Raw genomic sequence first — 21,709 nt, 5'->3', positions numbered from 1 at the left:
AAGTGTATCGGTGCGATCAGTGTACATCGTTCTTCGAGCAAAGCCTTGGAGACTTACAGGGTTCCTTGGTCGGTGAGGCCGGAACATAATGAGCAATAGGTGGAAGGACTACGCTAGGCATCGTGGTCGCGGTTCAGACGAGGCTAATTCCTGGTCGTTATCCATACTCCCACAACGCTATATAACTCGTTCTGCCGAGTCCAAGCGCTTCCGTGCTTCCACATGAGCCTGTCGTGCTCCCGGGTCTGAGAGTGCGCACCGGTCCAAGAACTCTGCAGATAGGATATGACGCGTCTTCCTCGCCCTATCGACACACGCAATTCCGGGATACGATGAGCACCTAGTGATCCCGTGACGGCAACTGGTGCGTGCGCTGCGTCGAGCTGGTCCCTGGAGAACCGCCTTACGAGACTTTAGTTCCATGTTCTTCTCGACGTTGGAGTTTGTCCGAAGAAGCTCGTACCTTAAGTGTCGTTCGAAGTGAGCGTGCACATCCAATAGGTCGTAAGATGGGCCTTGCAATCGATTCGAGCGCTGAGATGACACGCCGGATTAACAGTTATGAATGGGCTCTCAAGTAAGCTCCTTTGTAGCTCCAGCAGATATTCGGGTTGATCTGTCGATATCAATGCCTGTACATGTCGCAAGACTCAAGCATGGCTGGTGCAGTAACACTTGTAGATGATGGAGATGAGCTCAAGGGCCATAGTCCAGCAAGCGCCCGTGCGACTTCGGTTACTTACCGGTATATTTCTCCACGTGACCGCGGTTGTGTCGCGTCGTTCTCGCCGCGGCGGGTGGTAGCATGTTGTTAGTCCCGTCCCGATACCATCCTACGTGTCTGTCTGGCTTAGATCACTCACAGCTGTTCTACATGTCTGTCTAGCTCTTTGATAGGAAGGTTCTGCGTTTCAGTCGTCCGACACTACGCGAACTTGAACGGTACGGACTTCCTGAGGCATCCGGGGGGCTAGTACGCAAAACTGCATTACGACCGTGTTCGACTACCTCTCTCAATCAAGCTGCGTCTGGAGGCCTGAGGGTGTGCACAAACGACTCGCCTAAAAATTGAACGCTATGACCGACTACAAGACGTCGAAAGAGGCCTTCGTATCTGGCATGACAGGGTCCAGCATCAGACACATTAACATGATCTCTCTGGCTGCACTCGTGAGTCTCGATGTGTTCTGTAATCGCGACATACAACTGATTGCAATCTCTAAAGTCCTCTATTGCATTGTACTCTGCGCTCCGGACGCGTCTGCCCCCCAACAGGTCCGAGCATTTTGCTTTGGAAATGCTCACGCTCGTCCTTCCGCTCCTTCTCTCGATAACCCTATACGCGAAAGCTCCTGTAATTCTCAATATCATGCTGCTTCTTCCGACTACGCTGCTGCTACTCATACCGCGCCGCGAGACTGGTATCCCGCTACCATCCACTCTGCAATCAAGCCCCTCGACTTCGCCTTACCGAGGCAGACCTCGCACTCCAGATCCCTCTGGCGGCAATTCGCCATCTACCAGCGCCCTCATACCACGACTGCCGGCTCTGACAACGTATCGTGCGCACATGCTGCTGTTGACGTTCCTAGCCATCCTCGCTGTCGATTTTCGCGTGTTTCCGAGGATGCTCGCGAAGTGTGAGACGTATGGTGTGTCGCTGGTGAGTGGTGCCTTTCTCGGTATATGTGCCAGGCGTGCTCATGTCGTTCAGATGGACATCGGCGTAGGGTCGTTCATCTTCTCGCAGGGCATTATATCCGCCGTACCTCTGATCAAGAACCCTGCGTATCTCACCCAGCCGCTCTTCCCAAAGGTGGTCACGACGGCCCGCAAGTGCCTGCCCATCTTCGTGCTGGGCTTCGTGCGGACGTTGTCCGTCAAGGGCGTAGAGTACCCCGTACGTGAGCTTGTCCATAGCTGCCGCTGTAGGGCGACCATAACGGTCCGTCGTAGGAGCATCAGACAGAATATGGGACCCATTGGAACTTCTTCATCACGCTTGCCTCCATACCTATCCTTGAAGTCCTTTTGCACCCGGTGATGGTCCGCTTGCCGATCTCGCTTCTAGGCGTCTCAGTCGCGCTCTGTACGTCCGCACGGGCTCGCAACCTTCATTCACTGACCAAAAGCCAGTGCAACAACTCGTATTGAGCCACGGCCTAACGGACTATGTTCTCAACGCGCCGCGCACCGGCCTAATCAGCCAGAACAAAGAGGGCATCGTCTCCCTATCTGGTGCGTGTCTCCGTCGGACATGCTCTACCGCGCTGACTCCGAATCAGGGTATCTTGCCGTTCACTTGCTCGGGCTCTCAACGGGGACGCTGCTCCTCCCGCCCACGCCGTCCTACTTCCGCAAGCGCCAGCAAGAACTCGCTAGAGCGCGCTCACCTCGCCGGTCTGCGCACACGCACGACAGCGACTCCGAGAGCGACGACAGCACAGGCCCACAGCGACTCCGCCAGACGCACGCATCGACCGTGGAGCGGCGCGAGAACGACAAGACAGCGATCGAGCTGTGCTCGTACGCCGTCCTGTGGTGGGTCCTCCTCGGCGGGAGCAAACTGCTCGGCATCGGCGACGGTGTCTCCCGAAGACTAGTAAGCGCACCTCGTGTCTGCCGCCGCGGTATCCTGCTCACCGTCTCCGCAGGTGAATTTGCAGTACATCCTCTGGATCGCGGCGTACAACGTGAGCTTCATCCTCGGCTACATGTGCCTCGACCTCGCGTTCTTCGCGTCGCCCCTCTCCAAGTCGACCTACTCGCCGTACTCGAAGCTCAAGGTGCAGCACGACCCCGTGATGCTCAAGAAAGATGACAGGCATGGGCACCCGGTCGAGGGGAGCGCGCCGGCGCTGCTTGACGCGATCAACAAGAACGGGCTGGCACTGTTTCTACTGGTGAGTGTACGATACGAACTGGTTCGGGACCCGGTGTGCTGACGTGGATGTGTTGCGCGCAGGCCAACCTCGCCACCGGCATAGTGAATTTGTCGATGAAGACGATGTACGCGTCGGACGCGGTGGCGATGGCAGTGCTCTCTGCGTACGCGCTCGCTATCTGCGGTGTCGCGTGGGTGTTTAGAAATAGACGGCTTTGGCACTTTTGAAGCTCTTGCTTGGTGGACGATGGGTGATAGCAGATGGATCACTCATCCTGGGGGTGAAATGAGTATGAAGGTCAGTGTCTTAGGTTCACGTCGCCGATATAACCTGGAACTGAGCGTCGTGTTTGGTTGCTCTCGGGTGCTTCAATGTTGGTAGGTACTAAGAATTACGTGCGTGGTCAATCATCCATTAGAGGGTGCTCTCTGCTCGTACTCAACTTCGTACGCATGGCACATCTTCATTGGCGGCGTCGCTGACCGATCTTACCAATAAGCTGCAATCAGGTTTCAAAGTATGTGCGATCCGTCAAGAATTGAATGGCGAATGAAACCGTGACGATTGAAGTCATGGCAAGAACTTTGGCTTCTGTATGGTTCCTGATGTGCTCTCACTTATATTTGACCCTGGACTGTCTCGTTTGTCATCTGGAGATAGGAACTGAGCTCAGTGATAGTATGTAGCCATATCCCAGTTTTATGGGAGCACAAGGCTGCTGGAACACCATTTATCGACAATACTTGTGCATGCCAGTTAACCACCAGTGCTGATCAAGCGATTGCAGCTGGTGCTCGCTGTCACTGTCAAGTTTTGCCGTTTTTGCCGTCGAGCCTCGGATCGCTGCACAGAATAGCTGGCGAGATAGCTACTATGTACATAATCTGGACTCTGAATGTCTCTATTGGATGATCGTAGGCCACATGGCCACTGTGCATCAATACGACTTGCCGTCGGCTCCCATCAGTCGTTGTATGTCGCGTGTCCTCTCTGCCAGTGGTTCAGACGAGCCTGAGTTGACTCTGAGCCTTTCAGCCATGCCCTTGGTGTCAGAGAAGCGGCCCCGTGCCCATGCTCACGTTTTCATCCCCTCCATTTCCGACTTCAATACGCTCACGAAAGTCGATGACCCCGACGCCTGTACTCTCGAGGTCTCAGCACTTCCATATTCAACCAATGTACCCACTGGCGTGCAGTTGGTCCACTGGGTAACAGGCGAGCGTACACGCACGGTCTGTCGTGTCCTCATGCAAGATACAGCCCGTGACAATGAGGGAAGCATCAATCGTAGGACCGTCATCTGCAAAGTGATTCACGGTGGCAAGCGACAGCGATCGACACTGCATCATGAGAAGCAAGTCTACGCCGCACTGGAAGAACTTCAAGGGGATATTATACCCCGTTGCTATGGACTATTTGAGGGAGAACTAGGCGGCGAGCTAGCTACCTGTTTAGTTCTTGAATATTTCGGGGAACCTCTGACTCGCAACAAGTCGGCACACGAGGACGAGGCATTCAGGTGCGTTGAACCATGCCTTGATAGTCCGCGAGATAGATCTCATTTGGAAGGCGTTGTCTATGACAGGATTTACTTGATGTCTGCCGTTCTCGAATTTCATAGAAGAGGCGTACGACACAATGACTTGAAGCCAGGCCACATTCGCAAGAAGAGCGACGGAAGTGCCGGTATCATCGACTTTGAGGCCGCTGTGATGAACCACCATTGCCCGGTGGTTGATGCGGACGTTGTAGACAGCGCGGCAACATTCGAATTCGGCAAGCTGGCACTTAGAGAAGTCGAGCTCCCTTGTAAAGAACTGTGGGAGACCGCGTCTCACATTGCAGCAATCTGGAAACCAAGTGAACCCTCCTTCTGTACCTAGTATCGTAACCCCGGATGCTCATCAGTCTTTGTACAGGCACAACGGGCTTCGGTTCCCAATTGATCAGTGTTCACCAACTGTCGCGCATAACCGATCCAAATGACCGCCAAATCGCTGAAATATGCTACGCGTACGAAGTCGAGGCCTGGGAGCAGAAAGTCGACTTCACTCGACAGGAGTTGTTGAGAAGGTGGGACGCCGCCGGGCTGAAGAGACCACTCAATGTGTAAAGGTATTCATGGTTGTGTGTAATCCGCAAACCGGATGCTATGTGTCACTATACATGATTAGCCCGGTCTTGCCAGAATGAACGGAGATCGGGCACACATAGGGCTAATCACTGCCAGCATGGATTACGAGCTAACAATGACGACTCCACGTCTGATAAGTGATATGACCAGTACTGTAAGGACTGACCGACAACAGAACAGCCTGAGGATCCACTATGAGCACCGTGGATAGCGGACAGCGCTACCGCGTCCTAGACATGCATCGCACTATTCATCGACTTCGCCACGCACATGGTGGGGTAGCCTGAGCAGAATACAACGGACAGATGTTCTAGAGCCGAATCGGTCACATTGGTGACATCCGGAGGCACTGGCATGATCCAGAGCTTCGCTCGTAGTGAGCTGCCTTCACAAAGAACTTGTAGTTAAGGAGCATGCATCAGCAGAGGATGCTACGTCTCCTGACGCCACGTCACAGGCTCAACCGGGTCCACTTTTATCTTCGACTCGCGGGAGTTCGATGGTACTGATGTCGTCTTCGGATTTGTCTTCATGTATGTTACCCAGAGGCGATGAGATCCATCGAACGATAACTGTGAGGCACAGGCTACTAGGATCGATTGAACAGCATCATCGAACTTGAGGTGACGAATTGACTTTGCTGTGTAGCCGCGTCAAGACCTGAAAGCGACCCGTGTTAGCCCGTATTGTCGTCGAATCGTCGCTTCAAGTTCTGCGACATCAATAAAGAACTGACAAGCGTTACGCCGGGCCACATACTCTTGTAGTCCCATCTAGTGAGTTCTTGTGGCTTCGAGCGTCTCTGAAGCATAAAAGCCTGCATGCCACGTACAGCACTCATGGAATACATTGATCCAAATCCCACGACCCTGTCATACACGACAATGTCCGATGCAAACTTGTTGCGGAGAGAACACCCTACCGCTGTGCTGAACAATGAGCTTGATATGCCACAGCGCACAAACTGTCGTGAGACTCGTACCTCGTCAAGAACCTTGCAGCGCTGTGTAGCAAGCGAAGCCCATGCTCTCCCAAAACGGCCCCGTCTTAGGAAAGCGCCTAGTATATTCAAAGAGGCGGTCCTGGGCCTTCCGTATGTGCTCGTAAGGCAACCATTGCACGTTCTCGTTCCTGAGCTCTGCGCCCACACGACGAGCGATATCCAGAAGCTCTCGGATGTCCTTGACGTCCGATCCCTGTTTCGCACGCATGTACCCTTCGGTATGATTCCGATGGTCGTCCCAGCCCTGTAGTTTCAACAGGAGCAAAGGCAGAATTGGTAAGACGGGGATGCCATCCCGACTTTCGATGTAGGCTGGAGGGACAGGTGGGATATTCAGGGTCGTGACGAGACCCGGGATGAGGATGTCGACCTTGCAGCGACGCTCGGCCTCGCCTCTGATGCGAGGTAGTTTGTACCAGAGGACCTTGTATGTAGCTGCGGGGTCCTTGGCGTCGACGAGATAGAATGATGAGTTCGCCTGGGGCAGCAGCCTCTTCAGGCGTTCTGTATCTAGTTCGTCTACGAACACGACGAGATCCACGTCCTACGATCGACGTGGAGCACCTCAGTCACGCACAACGGAGGCAGCATGAGCTTACGTTCGGTGTTCTGGTTGTTCCATACAACGCGCATGCGGTGCTTCCGAAGAGGCAACATGAATATCCATGTCTCGTGTATATTGATACTGCCTCGCGGGAAACGGCGCAGATTTCTGGGTATGTTGGCGGGCGGGACTTCATCTTTCGAGCTTCTACTCGTTAAGAACTGTTGGCGACGTTAGTAGTAATGGCTACGTGGTCGCTGTGGTACCACTCGCTAGAGCCTTGTCTGAGTGCGTTAGAGTTCAAACGTTCACGTTCAGTTCACGTTGTCAATCCAGGTGGCTGAACCTAATTGACAGTCGGCTTATGTCATCATAGCACAAGTCGATACAGTTACTTCAGGGCGAAACCGTTCCGGTACGTGTTCAAGTGTATTGCAACTCAGTACAGCTGAGCGTAATGTCTTCAGAAGCTATGACAACAGCGTGGAACATAGTGCTAATGATCACAGCGCATATTCAAGACAATCGGGGGATTTCAAGTTGGACCACATCAACATCTATCTTGCGATGCTCTACGACCCTGTATATAGCGAGCCGACTCGGATCACGCTAAAGGACGAGATTATCAGCAGGGATGTCTCTCGACAGAGCACTCTACTCGCACCTGGAGTCGGCGATGAATCCAGACTTAGTATGATTCGAAACCGAGAGTCTGCCATTCCAAGGCTGAGTGCGGGAACTCGTCCACGTATTCGTAGATACGCCCCTGGGCGTCCTGGACGAAGTCCGCGGGCAGCCAGCTGAGGCTGTTGCTGCTGACATGTGTGTGTGTACCGCAGGCAATCGACAGGAGCTCGTCAATGTCCTCGACATCGACATGTTGCTTCTCCCGGAAGTCCCGCCGGTTGGAGTCGCGATGATCCGTCCATCCCTGCAGCTTCAACAGCAACAGGGGGAGCAGTGGCATTACGGGAAGGTAGTTTTTGCGCTTGACCTGTCCTTTGGGGATGTCCGGGATGTTCAGATCGCCTGGGATCAGGATGTCTACCTTGCACTGACGCTCCGCACCGCGGCGGGTGGATGGTAGCTGGTACCATAGCACCTCGTAATTTGCGCGACGATTTCTCGAGGGTACGAGGAAGAACCGTCCATCATCGTCATTGTCCACCAGGAGCTGCTTCAAGTATTCGGTGTTCTCATCAGGCGCGAGAACAACGAGATCCACATCCTATGATCATGACTGTGATCAAACAACATCGAGTCATAGGAAGTGAATCTGCGCGTACGTTGGGACATCTCGTCGTGCCAAACAGTGCACAGGCTGTGCTTCCGAACAGGCAGCACTCATAGCCCTGATCTTTGAATATGGTGACAGCCTTACTGGCGATATCGCAGATTTCTTCATACGTCGGAGGGGGAGCCATCGCGTTTGCTGCTAGCCGTGTTATGTGTACAGCGTCGATGGAGCAAGGGTGTACGAATGTACGAAACTACAAAGGGGGACGATAGTAGCTCAGTCCACAATACCCGCTCAGCAGCCGCTTCGAAGCACACCAATGGGTCATTGAGATAAAGCCTCGTGTACCTGCTGTTGAGGGTGAGAAGAAACCTTGCTCGCATTGTCCTCGTGGCTCACCCGATTCCGTACGACGCGCACATCCCTCCATGCTACTACATTTATGGAGAAGTTACATGAACGCTAGCAGCGCACGTGCGCAAGGACGACTCGTTTTCACTCGCTCTGGCAGCCCGTTAGATACGAGCAGCAATTCTCCACGCCTGTCAAGTCCTCAGGCGGCAATGACTTCCTCTATTGCTGTTTCTGATGCCTTCTCGGACACGGACCCTTTGTGGTCTCCCTCGTGCAAAGGCCCCTCGATAGCCTCGGCGACTTCCTTGGCCAGATCTTTGTTATCGAACAAGGCCGCGGTTTCTTCCAGGGTGCGGTTCTTGGTTTCCACGAGCAGGAAGTAGATGAACACGAACTCGAAGGCGATCCAACAGCAGTAGAAGATCTGGGATGAGTCGACAATGAGACCGTGAATGGTTATACATGACGACCGATAGACGCACGTAGTACTTCCAGGCAAGCCTCTGTAGGGCGACTGGATTGACATATTGGTTGAAGATCAATGCGAGCGAAACGCCGACACTGTATATGGTGAGGCCCTTCGCCCGGAGCGAGTTCGGCATAATCTCGACGGTATAGGTTACAATTAGAGGCGTGTAGGCAAGACTGGTGGGATTGCATGTCAATGGTTGCGCGCTTCTCGTATGGGAGAAGAAACTCACTCATAGAATCCGTAGTATAGGAATATGAACGCGATGACAGCGTGCGCAGCAGCCGGCTGCTCGTGGAGCGCGTATTGCGCTGAGCAGATGGTCTGCAGAATGAAGAATACAAGACTGCCCCCGGTCGCCAAGAGGAAGAGGGGTCGGCGTCCGACTCTGTCGACCAGGAACGAGGCACCGATTGAGATGACGAGGTTCCATATAGCGAGGATGCTAAACACGAATCAGTATCCACGTAGCAGAATGCGTTCTGATACTCACCCAGTAATGAGCAGTTGCGTAGAGGTACTGGTAATTCCGATAGTGTCGAATACCTTATTGAGATAGTATGACACAAGCCCATTACCGGACCACTGGGAGAACCATCCAATGGCGACAGCAATGATAAGCCGCTTTCTGTTTCCAGGAGTCTTGAAGAGACTGAGCCAGCCGACGTCCTTGTTTACTAAAGTAACATCGAGCTGAAGCACATAATAAGTTCATAGGGACAGTGGACGTACCTTCACGATCAAACGCAATGGCGGCTCTGATCTCTTCGAACTCGAACTGCACAAGCGGGTCTTGATCGTCACCATCGGCATGGTAGTAAGCGAGGACCTGTAGGCCCTCTGCCTCTCTGCCCTTGGATATGAGCCACCTAGGACTCTCCGGTGCCAGAAGAACGAAGAAGAATTGAATAATTGACGGTATCCCCTGAATGATCGACGGAATGCGCCACGACCATTCATTAGGGATGTAAGCCGTGCCATATGTCGTCCACGACGCGCTATGAGACAGGGTTCTTGACGTCACTGTACGCTATAGCTTTGGCAAATGGGACGTACATCACGTTCCCGGAGTACCAAAGCGAGTTGTACACAGACGTGAGAGGCGCACGGTAGGTGGGATATGAGATTTCGGTGACCAGCATCGGCGCGGCATTAGCTATATACCTATCTCGTGAGTTTGCATCCCAAGCGACAGCGATTTGGCACACCAGCGAAGCAAACACCGAACCCGATGAGGAAACTGGTCACTGTCGTGAGTCATCGTTCTGCTCGACATCAAGATCGACGTACCGTCCTCCGATGAACATGCCAATATTCTGCGCGGCAGACTGGATGGCGACTCCGATGAGAGTAATGATTGAACCAACAAATATCGTTGCACGGCGTCCAATCCCATCAGACAAGTACGGAGCGAATGGATATGCGGCAAGCGAGCCTATATTCTGTATTTCCCTTCAATCACTCTTCCTCGAGTCAAGAGAAATGAAGTGACCTGCATAGCACTAAGAGCGCCCAGGAGAGACCCAGACGGGTTGTTGAAGTAGCCTTCCCATTGCCACAGCGATTGAAAGTTATTCATGAGACTGCCGTCGAATCCATTGGCAGAAGAGATGATGATGCTATGAAAAATGTTTGTGTTACGATAGAACGTAGCCGGATAGCTGTATCTGACGTACAAGAGAACGATCCACGCATGCAGAGTAATGAGTCTACGGGAAGTGAATGAGCACCGGCGGCAGAAGGGGAGACACCGAAATGAAAGAGCACGCACCGCCGATTGTTGTACCACTTCCTGTTCGGGTTGAGAAGGTGCGCAACACCTGTAGTCGCTTCCGCAGATACCGTTGCGCCGACCGCCATGCTGGCTTTGCGCTCGTCGTGAACAAGAGGAGGATTTTTTCAATGAGAACGTGAAAGCTCCAGCCCGCCCGTCCAGGAAGTGCATGGATTTATATTGGCAGGACGTCCTCAGAATAACGACTGAGACGGTCAGATTCAGTGGACAGGTGATACACTGTGGTCCAAACATCCAGGAAACGAATGCCTCATGATCACCCCACATTTCCCCGGATTGACATTGCCACGAGAAGCACCTTTCGCCTCGATCTCGTGGACCAGGCACATTTGCATTGCCTGCGACTTCGCACTGGTCAGACGGTTGGGAGAAAGGCAACTCAGCTATGAAGTGCTTACGGAGTAACTTGCTGCATTGCGTTTTGCTGCGAGTCGACACTGAAACTCGTTCCAGTACTGGCGCGTGCCCCTGCATGTTATTTCACGCAGAGTAAACAACGCCAACCTACAGTAGTGATGCAAGAGTTACAGGGTCTTCCGAGGGCAAGTGACCTTCGGAAACAAGTTATACGGAACGCCGGCGGCAGATAGAGACCCGCAGCTTCTCTGAGCACTTGCACTCAGTGCGGGCTTAGACACAGCCCCCGGACCAGCGGCTACGACCTGCCGTTGTATACAGTGGAAGCCTTCATGTAGAGTCGCAGGAAGAAGGTGTCCTACCGAGGAAACGGGACGTTCACGTAGGCGGTAAGAATGGAGAGTTGCTCCTGTTACCACGACCGCGCCAGCCAGTGTGAGTAGTATGACGGAGACAACAACGCCAGCGAGGCGATTGGACGTGTACAAACGCCAACGTGACCTGGTAGCCGCCATCTTGTACCTGTTCGATCTTCGCGCGAATGCGTGTCTGAACTATGTCGATGGTACGACCAGTCCAGCAGTCAGGATCGCTGGGATTAACCTCGCTGATTCAACGACCTAGGCAACGCTAATTGAAGATCACTTCGTACGACGATGGCTAAAACTCACCTTCATTGAAGTTCGACGCGTTTAAAGTCGAGTGTTATCCGAAGAAAGAGCGGCCGGAATCGGGAAAAGGTCGGGTCTTCAGCTTGACGCGTGGACAGAGGCTTGATTGGTATGAATGGCACATACAGTTGTCTAGGTCGGGTTCAACGCCGTCTTTACTGTTGACATCCGAGGTTCAGCTAGTCTGTGCCTGTTCTGGTAATGTGTAGAACTGGAAAACATCATGTAAGGCAGATCCGAGCCCACCGGTCCTTAGACCAGGACAAAGCATCGTGTCATTCACGCATGAAAGAAGAATGCGACGAAGCAAGTCGATGGGCAGAGTGAATGGACCACCCAGCCACACCCAGCCATCTTGAAACAAGCACATAAGGATTGGGCTTGAATAAGCAGCAGCAGATAAGCAGGGAATGCACGGAAGGTTCCAATGCCCTGGACGCAGGATGAGAACGTTCTTCTAATCTGGACGATCTGCGCTTTGCGAAGGCGGAAGGTGCCTTCCCGTGGCACCAGAGTACGGGCGACCAATAGTTGTCGATCTGTCGGTACAATGGAGTAGCGTTGAGGCGCAACAATCCCAACTTTCACGTCTTGGTGGCGTTCAAGGGTGAAGCATGCCTTCACTGGCAGCACGAGCCCGTCGTCAAGCTTCATCCCGTCATAGTCGCATAGGCCCTACCAATTGCGGCACAAGCATAACCGTACTTGTCTCGAGACAAGACTGCAATCACCCAGGAAGCATGCGTGCTATCATAGTGCAGGGCAGCCGTCATGGTGAAACCAAGAACAGTCAACGTAGAGCGGCCAGCAGCAGTAGACAATTGACTCACCTACCTACAAACATTCTCTGGCGCGAAATTCACACAGTAGCGCGAGAGTTGGCAACGCCACTGATGGCGTTGAACTTCACAAGAGTGTTCTAGATCCGGAAGCTGAACTAATTCGTTTTTCCAGGTACTCCGGAGGACATTGAAACACTAGCGCTACCCGGAGATGAAGGCCGAATACGCAGTTACTGCCGGCATATGCACTCGAAATCACTGCGATACTGTGCGCGAGCGTAGACTCACAGAAGCGTGCGTTGGACATTGAGCGGACATGACGCATGACAGTTCGTCAAGGAGCGAGATTGCGTACGGAAAAGCTGCCGTGCGACTGGGAAAGCAGTCGAGGTACAGGGCTGAGACGATTTTCTGGGCCGGCAGGGTTCAGCAGCGAACGATGGCAGTTGCATTCAAGGCCCCGGTTACATACCAACCTTTGTGGAAGTTCTGCCAGCGAGGCCGGTACTATCGAGATGTCTTCGGTCATTGAGGACAAGTTCAATCGCGGAAGAAGATTGAACTCACCTCAGTTCCCCTGCGGAAGCTCGCTGTCTATTGAAATCAGCCTAACCATCCAAAGTGCTCTCTATATCGAGTTCCGTTCCATATCTCATTCGAGGTATGTGTGCTGCTATCTGATGCAAAGCCTGCCAGCGAGGCGTGCCGTCGTAGGACCATCCGTAGGGCAGGCCATCGCGAATATATCTGTGAACTGTGCGTCCGTAACTTGAATGTGAATACCTTTAGGCTGTGAAGAGAAGAAAACAAGTACGCACGTAGATACTAGAGAAGGAGGAAAGGGTGATCGGCACGTAGAGATCTGGTTGTAGCAAGCCAAGCCGTTCCGATCAAAGTGATCAAATCAAACCGAACTGACCCAACGATGACACCGTGTGGCCGAGGATCCGAGACCAAGCTATGCAAGTAGCCACCGCGACGTATATGAAGACCGGGAGCGAGTATTGCTCCTGCATATCTACCCCCACTCTGCACTCGCTGGGCGAGTCATACAGTCATGTCAGACAAAGCCGCGAAAGTAGCACGGCCAGTTTCCGTCGACGAACTATGCAGCCTAGCAAAGAAGGTCGTGGACATATTCGCACAGCATGACCTTTCGTGCTGTCTCACGGGCGACCTGGCATGTGCCCTGCAGAGCGTACCGAGACGCCCCTACGTGCGCCCATCTGCCTTCTTTGTCAGGACTCGAGATGCTAATTGACCCGGCCGGACGCTGTAGGATCTCGTCGTGGTCGTGGCGTCGGAGGCGCACAAGCAGGAGCAGCTGAAGGAGATGGCGACCGAAACCGACCCCGACTTCTACCTCATCACGCCCAAGGATCCTCGCGCGAAGCACAAGGCCCTCTGCTACAAGCTTCCACACCAGTCCGGGGAGCGCAAGCGTGGCTGCGAAGTCCACGTCCTCGTCCCCGGCATGCTCAACATCCCCGAGATTCCCAAGGACCGCATCGAGACGCTCCGCGGTCTGCCCGTGATGCCCCTCCCCGTTCTCATGTTCATGAAGCTCCAGACCTGGTCTGACCGACGCGTGTCTGTCCAATCGTACATGAAGACTAAGCAGCATGACGAAGACGTTAAGGACATCCGCGAACTCTTGGCTGTCATACGAGGTCGCGGCGGAGATCTGAGCACGAAGGCGCTATTGGAGTGGCTGCCGCTCACAGCTGTCTTCGCGGCGCTGGGTAGAATGACCGAGTTCGCTAACGTTTTCCCGGACTCGGAAACGAACTGGAGGGTGGTCGGCGCTCTGAAGTGAGGTCGCCACGGTACCTGCCTCCACATCTTGATTTGTCTGGTGTGTACCCTTGATTTTGACCTGGGCCGTGCGCTGACCTCCTTCGTAGATAACGTAGTTATCTTGGACTTCGGAGGATACCAGACGATAGAGTTATACCCTCGTTTTCCTGCTTTCGATACATGCCTCCCCGTAACAGCCTAGCTTACATCGGTCTAGTCCAGTCTTGGGTTTGGGAACATGCTATACACGAATGGGGCAATCACTACCCGGAGACCTACCAGTGGGTCACACCTACGTAGACCCAGAACGAGACGCGACAGATCTCGCCGCCCGCGAAGCTACAAAGTTAGGTGAGTGACATGCCATTATCTAGGACTCTTCCCCCGATTACCTCCGAAGTGACAGCGCAGACCAAGGACCGGGTGCTGAGGCTCCCTGTCATCAATGGGAAGCCCTTCTCATCCTGGACCCTGTGAAGTGCGACTCGGATGTCTGGAAAGGATATGAAGATAGCACTGCGAGCGAGCGCCTGGATCTTACGTCGCGGATACTAGTACTATCGAGGCGTTGACGTCCAAGACACCTCCACTCAGCCGAGGTAGGCAAACCAATGTCCATGAAGAATTCATGAACGCGGGCTTCCACATCGCAAAGGCGAAATTTCGCTACACGTTGCGTCCTTCGTCTGGTACGTCGGATAGGGCGAGATAAGGCAGAAGGACGACGCACAAGGTAAAAAGTCGCTACCAGTAGTGACGGGCCTTCGCCCTCCCACTAGCGGGTGAAGCTTAGCCGGTCTGCCTGTGCTTGTGCCGCGACCGTCCGATACTGTGCGTGAGCTATGGTGACGACCGCGGAGCTGCACGACATCGCGAAGAAGGCGGAGCGCATCTTCGCGCGGTACGGCGTCGCGTGCTGCCTCACCGGCGGCGTGGCGTGCGGGCTCTACGGCACGACGCGCCCCGCAAACGTACGTCGTGCCGCACGCCGTTTCATACCCGCGCACGCCGACTCTGTTTACGCAGGACGTGGACCTCGTCGTCCTCACGACGGCGCACCAGCAGGAGGAGCTGAAGCGCATCCTCGTGGCGGCCGACCCGCAGTTCTACCTCGTGGCGTCGAAGGACCCCTACGCGACGTACAGGGTGCTCTGGTACCGCCTCGGGTCCGCATACTCGCGCTACGCCGCGCGGTGCAAGGTGGACCTCCTCGTGCCGGGCATCATGAACATACCCGACGTGCCCAAGAAGTACATCGAGACGCTCGGCGGGCTGCCCGCGATGCCGTTCATGCTCCTGCTGTGGATGAAGCTGCAGGCGCGGACGGACCACCGCGGCTCGCCGAAGCCCTACATGCGCCCGAAGCAGTGGGACGACGTGCGCGACATCGACCAGCTGCTCGACATCGCCCGCCGCCGTGGGGAAATGATCAGGGCGAAGACGGCGTGGATGCCTGCGAGCTTCGTGGACGCTGCTCTGGCGAGAATCAGAGAGTACATCGCCGATTTCCCAGCGTCGAAGGCGAAGTGGGAGGGGATCGGGTATGGTGGAAGGCGCAGCACATCTAGGTTAGTCGGGGTCCTGTGATTGTCAGGATGCTTCGGGCTGACCTGGCGCAGCCGCAGTGCGTCGTCCAGGCAGCACGGCGCACAGGAACAGAAGGCGTACAAGGCTCTTCTCTCACGGGCGGCGCTCGGCACTTGGTCCGCACACGGGCTCGACGACCTGTAGTCGTAGACGTAGGCATGACGCTCGTGGATATTGTCACGCCTGTACATATGTACACAGCAGGGTATGGTAGCACCCGCAGCCTGAGCAGACCTAGTAGAGAGTAACATCGACGATAGCGAGGGAGAGCGACGACAGCAGCAATACAAAACAAGCGACGCATACACCGAAAGCAATATTTCTACAAACGCAGAGCACTAAAGCATGAGACGCATTCCGCACGCGCACGCATGTACCTGTACATGCCACTGAGCATACGAAGCCCGGTGGCCACCGCGACCAGCGAGACCAGTAGTGGGCACCGCGGGGGGATCCTAGGGCGCGGACGTCTCCATCATGGAGGAGCCCGCCCTGCGCGCACCCGCCTTCCGCGGGCCCACACTCGAGTCCGAGCGCTCCCGCTCCTTCCCCGCGCGTCGGCGCGCGCCCTGGCTACCGGGCGCAGACTGACCTGCGGACGGCTCCGGCTCGGCCATCTGCACGTTCATCGCGCCGGGGTCGGACGCACTGGCATCCGCCTCCGCGCCCTCGCCCTGCTCCCGCGCCCTGGCCGCGCGCGGGAAGCGCTTGTGCATGCCCCTGCGGGACTCCTTCGGGTACTCGCACAGGAGGTCGCGGCGCGCGCACTGGCTGCGGGAGACAAGCACACATCCCGGCATCAGCACCGCGCAACCATAGCAGACAGACTAGGACACGGCGGAGGGAACACGCACTTGCACCGATGTTCCGAGGAGCCCAGTGTCGGGGGCCCGCACGCGATCTTGCGCTCGCGGCAGAACAGGCACGCCATGATCGGCTTCTTCTTCACGGGCTCCTTCGCGGTGCCGGGCGACGTGAGCTTGAACATCTGCTGCCCCGGGTGCTCCGCGCCCTCCGGGAAGGGGATCTCGTCCAGCGACACCTGCGGCTGCTGCTGCGGCGGCGGCTGTGCGTCCGCGGACGTGCCGGCGGGCTCGGGCAGCGCGTCCATCCAGCGCCGCTGCGGGCGGACGTCGTACGCGGCGCCCGAGGCGGCGGGGCCGGGCGGCGGCTGCACCGGCGCGTCGCGCGGCGGGTAGGGGTAGTTCACGGGCGGCGGCGGGGAGGTGCGGGTGGGCAGGGGATGTTTCCTGGGGCGTCCGCGCCCGCGCCGGATCGGCTGCCCGTGCGAGCTCGGGGCCTGCGGCGTCGAGGCTCCCGCCTGGGGTGCAGCGCTCGCTGCCGACGGCCCGGGGTTGGCAGCGGGCTTCCGGACGTTTGCGGGCGGCGGGGGGTGGGCTGCGACGTCGGAGGGGTGGGGGAGGTAGTCCATGACGGGGCGGCTCCTGTGCGACGGGACGGTGGGCGTGGGCGGGTGCGGGTGCGGCGGCTCGGCGGCGGGGGCAACGGGGGTCATGGCGTTCTCGAGCGTGTACGACCGGTTGTTCTGGATCGGCGTGGGGAGCCGGGCGGCGTAGTGGGCGCGCTCGTACAGGTCGTCGTCGGGGGACTGCGGGGGCGGGGTGTAGTACGCGTAGGGCCACGGCTGCGGCCTGGCGTACGAGCCGTCCTCGGCGATGTAGGGCGCGGGCTGGCGGGGGTCAGCCGGGGTGGTACCTAAGACGTGCGTACGAGGGGACTGACCATGAACCCGACAGCTGAGTCGCCCTGACCGTACTCGTGAGCGAGCGCGTCTTCAGCGGAAGAGCTGCTGCCAGTGTATTGAGATGCAAAGCCGACAGACGGATGGGCCTCGTATGCAGGTTCCGCCTTGACATACGGGCCATAGTCCGCGTCGTCCGTGCGCGAGGAGTCATAGCCGCTCGGAAAGTGATCGTTGTCTGAGAAATGCGCGCGACCCGGTGGCGCGCTGAAGGGGTCCTGCGCACTGGGTGACCCACGCCAGTCCATGTCCTCCTCCTTGACTTCCTGCTTGACGTTGGCGGCGGTGGCGTCGAGCTGGGGGTGAGCGCCACGCGGCGCGGCGTAGGCGTGGGTGTGCGCTACGACCGGCGGCACCGCTGCCTGCTGGTGTCCATACGTGCCCTGATAAGACGGCGGATCGATTTCATTAGACGTGCACGACGCAGCCTATCGGATGGAGGCGATCACGTACGCGTGGGCTGGGGTTCACCGCGCAGGTCGTCACAGGCATCACTGCGTGGGCTGCGTCGCCGCCTGCGAAGGGCGAGCTGGATGCCGCATCGGGCGGGTGAGCGGTCGTGCACTCCGCAGCGCAGCGAGCGTGCTTCGCGACGCACCTGTAGGCTCTGTCCGCGCCGCTACCGTGGGATGCGTACGGAATGCCGTAAGCGCGGTTCTGGGATGTCGGAGGCGGCGGCCAGGACCGGGCGGCCACACCTGCGTGGGTGCTGGTCGAGTCGTCTCGCCGACGATCATGAGTGCGGGGCGGCGCCGCGCTGGGCACGCCGTACGCTGCGCGCGCCGCAGGACGTGGGGCGGTGTACATCGTCGGAGTCGGAGTTGGGCGGGGGCGTGCACGGACGCTGATGGCTGCGATCGCTGGGGCGCGGACGCAGATTGAGCAGCGGGGCCAGCGGGGCAGCGCGCGGGCAGCGGGGCTGATTGCGGGCGAGCGGGCGGGTGGAGATCAGACAGAGCGCGTATGTTCTTGCGAGCCTTTGAAGCGAACTCGGGCGGACTGCACACACGTACCGCACCGGTGGGCAGACCGTGACCCGACAATCGGCGGACCCTGACCTACGCGCCCAGGTCGGCGAGATCCCGCGAGATGTCGCATTATTCCCTCGACGTAAGCGTATCACGCTCGGGCGCCCGAGCCCAGTGCGGTAGGGAGTCTGCCTGGTGTGGACAATTGCCCCCGTGGCATTTCTTCCCACAGGTCCTGCAGCGGGAAAACCACACGGAGTTAGCTTCGCGTAGTCCGCGGCCCCAGTCATCCGGTCTAGAGGCCAGTCGGTGCAAGCTCGCCACCCCAAAAGACGTAGCGCACTACCGTGCCCACTGGCAGCAGCATACCGCATGGGCCCTGCGCCTGCCCGCCGATAGCCGGGCGACGCCATCGACGACGACGTGTCGACGAGAATGGGTTAGCCAAACAGGCGGATTGCGTACGCAGTGAAAGGACTTCGGCGGCACGTAGCGCGGCATGCGCCAGGCGCTGGACTAGGTGCGCAGCCGACGACGCGAGTGCTGAAGGAAGGGCAGCCAATCTTCGTCGGATCTCACCCGTCCGAACGCGGATCCCTTCTGCGAACAACACAGACGCCCGCGCTGGGCCCGTGCCCACGAAGACTCAAGTTGGTTGTTCAGCTCTTCAGCTTGAGGCGCTGCGTCGGCGGCGGTGGCACGCACGGCACACTGGCAGGTACTTACTACGACGCACGAAGAGCGGAAGAAACAGGGTCTCTCCGCCCGCTTGCTGTAGCACCTCGAAGCGGTCGTCCGAGGCACGGGATCTGCATAGAAACGCCTACCGTCGTTCCTGCTGTGGCACTGCGCACTACGCCAGCGGCGCGGGTCGTGATTCGTGCGTCCCGGTGATCACCCCTCGAATTCAATCCACTTCGGTCTTGGCTCTGGAAGCATGGCAGACGTAACATGGAAGCAGACGTACATAACAGCCCGCCGGCGTGGCCACTCGTCCAGCGTGCACTGGCGTGAGTGCGCGCTTGGCATGTCGCCCTAGCGCATCCTTCGTCCTTCCACGCGCCGGGGCGGGCCAACCCCCGTCAGCTGCGGCGGAGATAGCCCTGCACGAACACAGCGGCGCTGCGTCACTCCGACGACGGCCACCATCCGGGGTCCGGGCACCGTGGGCTGCGCCGGCGCAGCGCACAGCGCGGTCTCGAAGACGAGCTCGCGCCGATTGAACCTGCCTTCACGCGTCACGCTCCACCATAAGGCGGTGTCAGTCAGCATCCCTGCACGGGCCCGTCTGGAGATAGCGAACAGATTCCTAGTTGCTTGCTTGCGCACCGCACAAACGCTCGCCATCGCAGCCACCGTGGGGCGCGCCTTACCAAAGACCGCCGCATCACTCCCAGCCGGTGCGCTTCCCGACCCCGTGAAAGTCGGATCCTGTTGGGCCGCCAGGCGAGGAGGGCGTGCGACGCGCGCAGGGCGCTCAGATGATCGCCCTGCACATCCGCCCTGTGCGGGAGAACGCCAGCGACTCGCAGCCGCGCCCTCGGGCGCGTGCGCGTGGGCCCCTCGCAGGCGTTACGAGAATCTGATAACGCAGCGGCCGCGAGTTATGCGTGCGAGGTTGGATCGAACTCTATCGCCGGACGCACAGGAGGGGCGTGGCTACTGGCCAGCAGCGTTGGCGCTGCAGCTTACGGCACGGCTCTACGGCCGACCCCCCACCAGCGCGATTTCGCCCCGATGCCACCCCGCGCTGGCGTTCTTGTTCCCGAGACGTCCACGCAGGGAAAGTGGAGGGCCACAAGCAGCGGGCGCACAGTCTCGGTATCGCAGCTGCATATCCCCTTTCGACTCTGGAGCTGTGAAAGTCGGTGGCACACAAGCCTTATAAGGCGGTGCCGTCAAATTCAAGGCCACTCAACACTCACCGACGTGAGTGCGAGGAGTGTGTGTTCTGGCTCATCCGAGCACGCCACGATGACGTTCTCGAACGGGTGCTGTGTGTTCAGTGCACGCGGCCACGGACGCAGAGGCGACAGGTTCGCCACCATGACCTTCCCGGCGTCCAGCCACCAGGTGCCTGGCGCGGGCGTCCCAACGGCGCAGTGCGAGTTCTGCAATGCGTCGCGGAGATGAATCAGCGCGCGTCATCGACGCTTCCGGCAACCATACAGCCCGTATAACACGCACACTATCGAGTTTGAGGCTTCCGGTGACCGCTGGATGGCACGCTAGACAGTGGAATGCACCATGCGGGCAGCATCGAGCCTAACTTAGTGCCCTTGGGCCCTTGGGCGTGGGTCTGGTCATCGGATGTCGGTTGCATGAATGGCTGGAGGCTTTCTTGGACTAGACGAAGCCGCCCGCGCCGTCGAGATAGCACATCTGGTCTCACGCGCACGGCTCGCTCAGGCTGCCGATCGTGACATTCTGCGGCGAGAGAGGGCGTCAGCTTGTCCCGCGAAAAGACGGAGATACGGCCACACTACGCACCTGAATCCCAGTCTCAGCTGGTGGATGCGATGTAGCTGTGAAAGTCCAGCTCGAGATGACATCCGTAGTGCCTTGCAGACCAACTTGGGCGTCCTGCGGCACGAGCATAAGATCGCACAGCGTGACGCGACGTGGACGCAATACGCCCTGCGGTACTAGCCAAGCTCGTTCGGTGACTCGAAGTCCGAGAGAGCGTACGGGAGAACAACTAACCACGACGAGCTTAACCTCGTAGAACCCGCCGCTATTGCACGACCATACGTAACACGTCGGCTGCGTCGCCTCCTTTATGCTGCAGAGCCTATCCAGTGTGGCTCCACGTACCGTCCACATCGCGGCTGGTGCCATGCCCATGAGTTTGCGCGTGGGCCACACGCGGCAAGCCATCAAGAACCATCAATCTATCTAGTTAGCGGGACTGAGAAAAACACGACGCGCTAAGACTACCTGCACTATGCCGACGACGTCATCACGCCCGGACATGGTGACTTTGGGCTTCAGCTGTTGACGAGTTGGCTGCGCGCTGGGCCTGCTACACGGCAGCAAGTCGGCATAAAGTGGCCTGTACAGGTGACAAAATCTTCGCATCTTGATGGCATGAACCGCGTTTCGATTCCCATGAACCCCGTCAGTTGCAGCAGGCGAAGTCGTCGAAGGCGTGTTCGATCCAGCGTGCGCTTCGACTTCTCGCGTGGGCATGTCGGCGCGGAGGCCTCTTTCCTCTTGCTCTCGTCCCCGCTGGCTCCCACACATCCGGCGGAATAGAGCCTAAGTGATGTCCGCAGTATTCAGTTCGGATGCCGGGAGGATGCATCAGAAAGTAACTCACCTGGGGACTTCTTGGAGACGTTCTCTTCGCACCTTACTATACGAA

At 57.4% G+C, this 21,709-nt stretch overlaps 10 protein-coding genes across 10 annotated transcripts; 4 read left to right on the top strand and 6 right to left on the bottom strand.

Annotated features, from left to right (window-relative positions):
• Positions 1-1,077: 1,077 nt before the first annotated feature.
• B0H18DRAFT_881840 (GWT1-domain-containing protein) lies at positions 1,078-3,112 on the top strand (the record flags this gene model as incomplete). Its single annotated transcript, XM_048040869.1, has 10 exons — positions 1,078-1,170; positions 1,226-1,421; positions 1,476-1,663; positions 1,715-1,900; positions 1,957-2,089; positions 2,137-2,238; positions 2,286-2,602; positions 2,655-2,801; positions 2,844-2,903; positions 2,966-3,112. The coding sequence occupies 10 exons, from the start codon at positions 1,078-1,080 to the stop codon at positions 3,110-3,112; spliced, it is 1,569 nt and encodes a 522-aa protein (XP_047889635.1).
• Positions 3,113-3,922: 810 nt separating this feature from the next.
• B0H18DRAFT_1027744 (uncharacterized protein) lies at positions 3,923-5,102 on the top strand (the record flags this gene model as incomplete). Its single annotated transcript, XM_048029891.1, has 3 exons — positions 3,923-4,404; positions 4,471-4,745; positions 4,805-5,102. 3 exons carry the CDS (start codon positions 3,923-3,925, stop codon positions 4,996-4,998), a joined length of 951 nt encoding a protein of 316 aa, XP_047889634.1. The 3' UTR covers positions 4,999-5,102.
• A 903-nt stretch (positions 5,103-6,005) lies between these two features.
• Positions 6,006-6,762, bottom strand: B0H18DRAFT_881862 (uncharacterized protein; the record flags this gene model as incomplete). The annotated part of the gene is made up of 2 exons (XM_048040870.1): positions 6,006-6,566; positions 6,622-6,762. The coding sequence occupies 2 exons, from the start codon at positions 6,760-6,762 to the stop codon at positions 6,006-6,008; spliced, it is 702 nt and encodes a 233-aa protein (XP_047889633.1).
• Positions 6,763-7,254: 492 nt separating this feature from the next.
• On the bottom strand, positions 7,255-7,990 carry B0H18DRAFT_881832 (uncharacterized protein; the record flags this gene model as incomplete). Its single annotated transcript, XM_048040868.1, has 2 exons — positions 7,255-7,794; positions 7,853-7,990. The coding sequence occupies 2 exons, from the start codon at positions 7,988-7,990 to the stop codon at positions 7,255-7,257; spliced, it is 678 nt and encodes a 225-aa protein (XP_047889632.1).
• A 366-nt stretch (positions 7,991-8,356) lies between these two features.
• Positions 8,357-10,486, bottom strand: B0H18DRAFT_881826 (hexose transporter; the record flags this gene model as incomplete). Its single annotated transcript, XM_048040867.1, has 11 exons — positions 8,357-8,581; positions 8,640-8,802; positions 8,859-9,071; positions 9,120-9,303; positions 9,359-9,624; positions 9,683-9,782; positions 9,835-9,866; positions 9,917-10,068; positions 10,119-10,245; positions 10,303-10,335; positions 10,398-10,486. 11 exons carry the CDS (start codon positions 10,484-10,486, stop codon positions 8,357-8,359), a joined length of 1,584 nt encoding a protein of 527 aa, XP_047889631.1.
• A 202-nt stretch (positions 10,487-10,688) lies between these two features.
• On the bottom strand, positions 10,689-11,423 carry B0H18DRAFT_634129 (uncharacterized protein). The gene is made up of 2 exons (XM_048038873.1): positions 10,820-11,423; positions 10,689-10,765 (listed from the first exon to the last, which is right to left on the bottom strand). Exon 1 carries the CDS (start codon positions 11,291-11,293, stop codon positions 10,946-10,948), a length of 348 nt encoding a protein of 115 aa, XP_047889630.1. The 5' UTR covers positions 11,294-11,423; the 3' UTR covers positions 10,689-10,765; positions 10,820-10,945.
• Positions 11,424-13,288: 1,865 nt separating this feature from the next.
• B0H18DRAFT_1122483 (uncharacterized protein) lies at positions 13,289-14,047 on the top strand (the record flags this gene model as incomplete). The annotated part of the gene is made up of 2 exons (XM_048034520.1): positions 13,289-13,447; positions 13,511-14,047. The coding sequence occupies 2 exons, from the start codon at positions 13,289-13,291 to the stop codon at positions 14,045-14,047; spliced, it is 696 nt and encodes a 231-aa protein (XP_047889629.1).
• An 823-nt stretch (positions 14,048-14,870) lies between these two features.
• On the top strand, positions 14,871-15,615 carry B0H18DRAFT_881819 (uncharacterized protein; the record flags this gene model as incomplete). Its single annotated transcript, XM_048040866.1, has 2 exons — positions 14,871-14,999; positions 15,055-15,615. The coding sequence occupies 2 exons, from the start codon at positions 14,871-14,873 to the stop codon at positions 15,613-15,615; spliced, it is 690 nt and encodes a 229-aa protein (XP_047889628.1).
• A 686-nt stretch (positions 15,616-16,301) lies between these two features.
• Positions 16,302-16,573, bottom strand: B0H18DRAFT_866114 (uncharacterized protein; the record flags this gene model as incomplete). Its single annotated transcript, XM_048039764.1, has 2 exons — positions 16,302-16,386; positions 16,470-16,573. Coding segments are annotated over 2 exons (189 nt in total), but the record flags the coding sequence as incomplete, so codon positions are not given.
• Positions 16,574-20,532: 3,959 nt separating this feature from the next.
• Positions 20,533-21,222, bottom strand: B0H18DRAFT_1027680 (uncharacterized protein; the record flags this gene model as incomplete). The annotated part of the gene is made up of 4 exons (XM_048029890.1): positions 20,533-20,573; positions 20,693-20,727; positions 20,836-20,928; positions 21,092-21,222. Coding segments are annotated over 4 exons (300 nt in total), but the record flags the coding sequence as incomplete, so codon positions are not given.
• Between the last annotated feature and the right edge of the window lie 487 nt (positions 21,223-21,709).

The sequence above is a fragment of the Fomitopsis serialis genome (assembly GCF_022376445.1).
Source record: "Fomitopsis serialis strain Sig1Antser10 chromosome Unknown B0H18scaffold_77, whole genome shotgun sequence".
Lineage (NCBI taxonomy): Eukaryota > Fungi > Basidiomycota > Agaricomycetes > Polyporales > Fomitopsidaceae > Fomitopsis > Fomitopsis serialis.
This window is presented reverse-complemented; position numbering and strand designations above follow the sequence as displayed.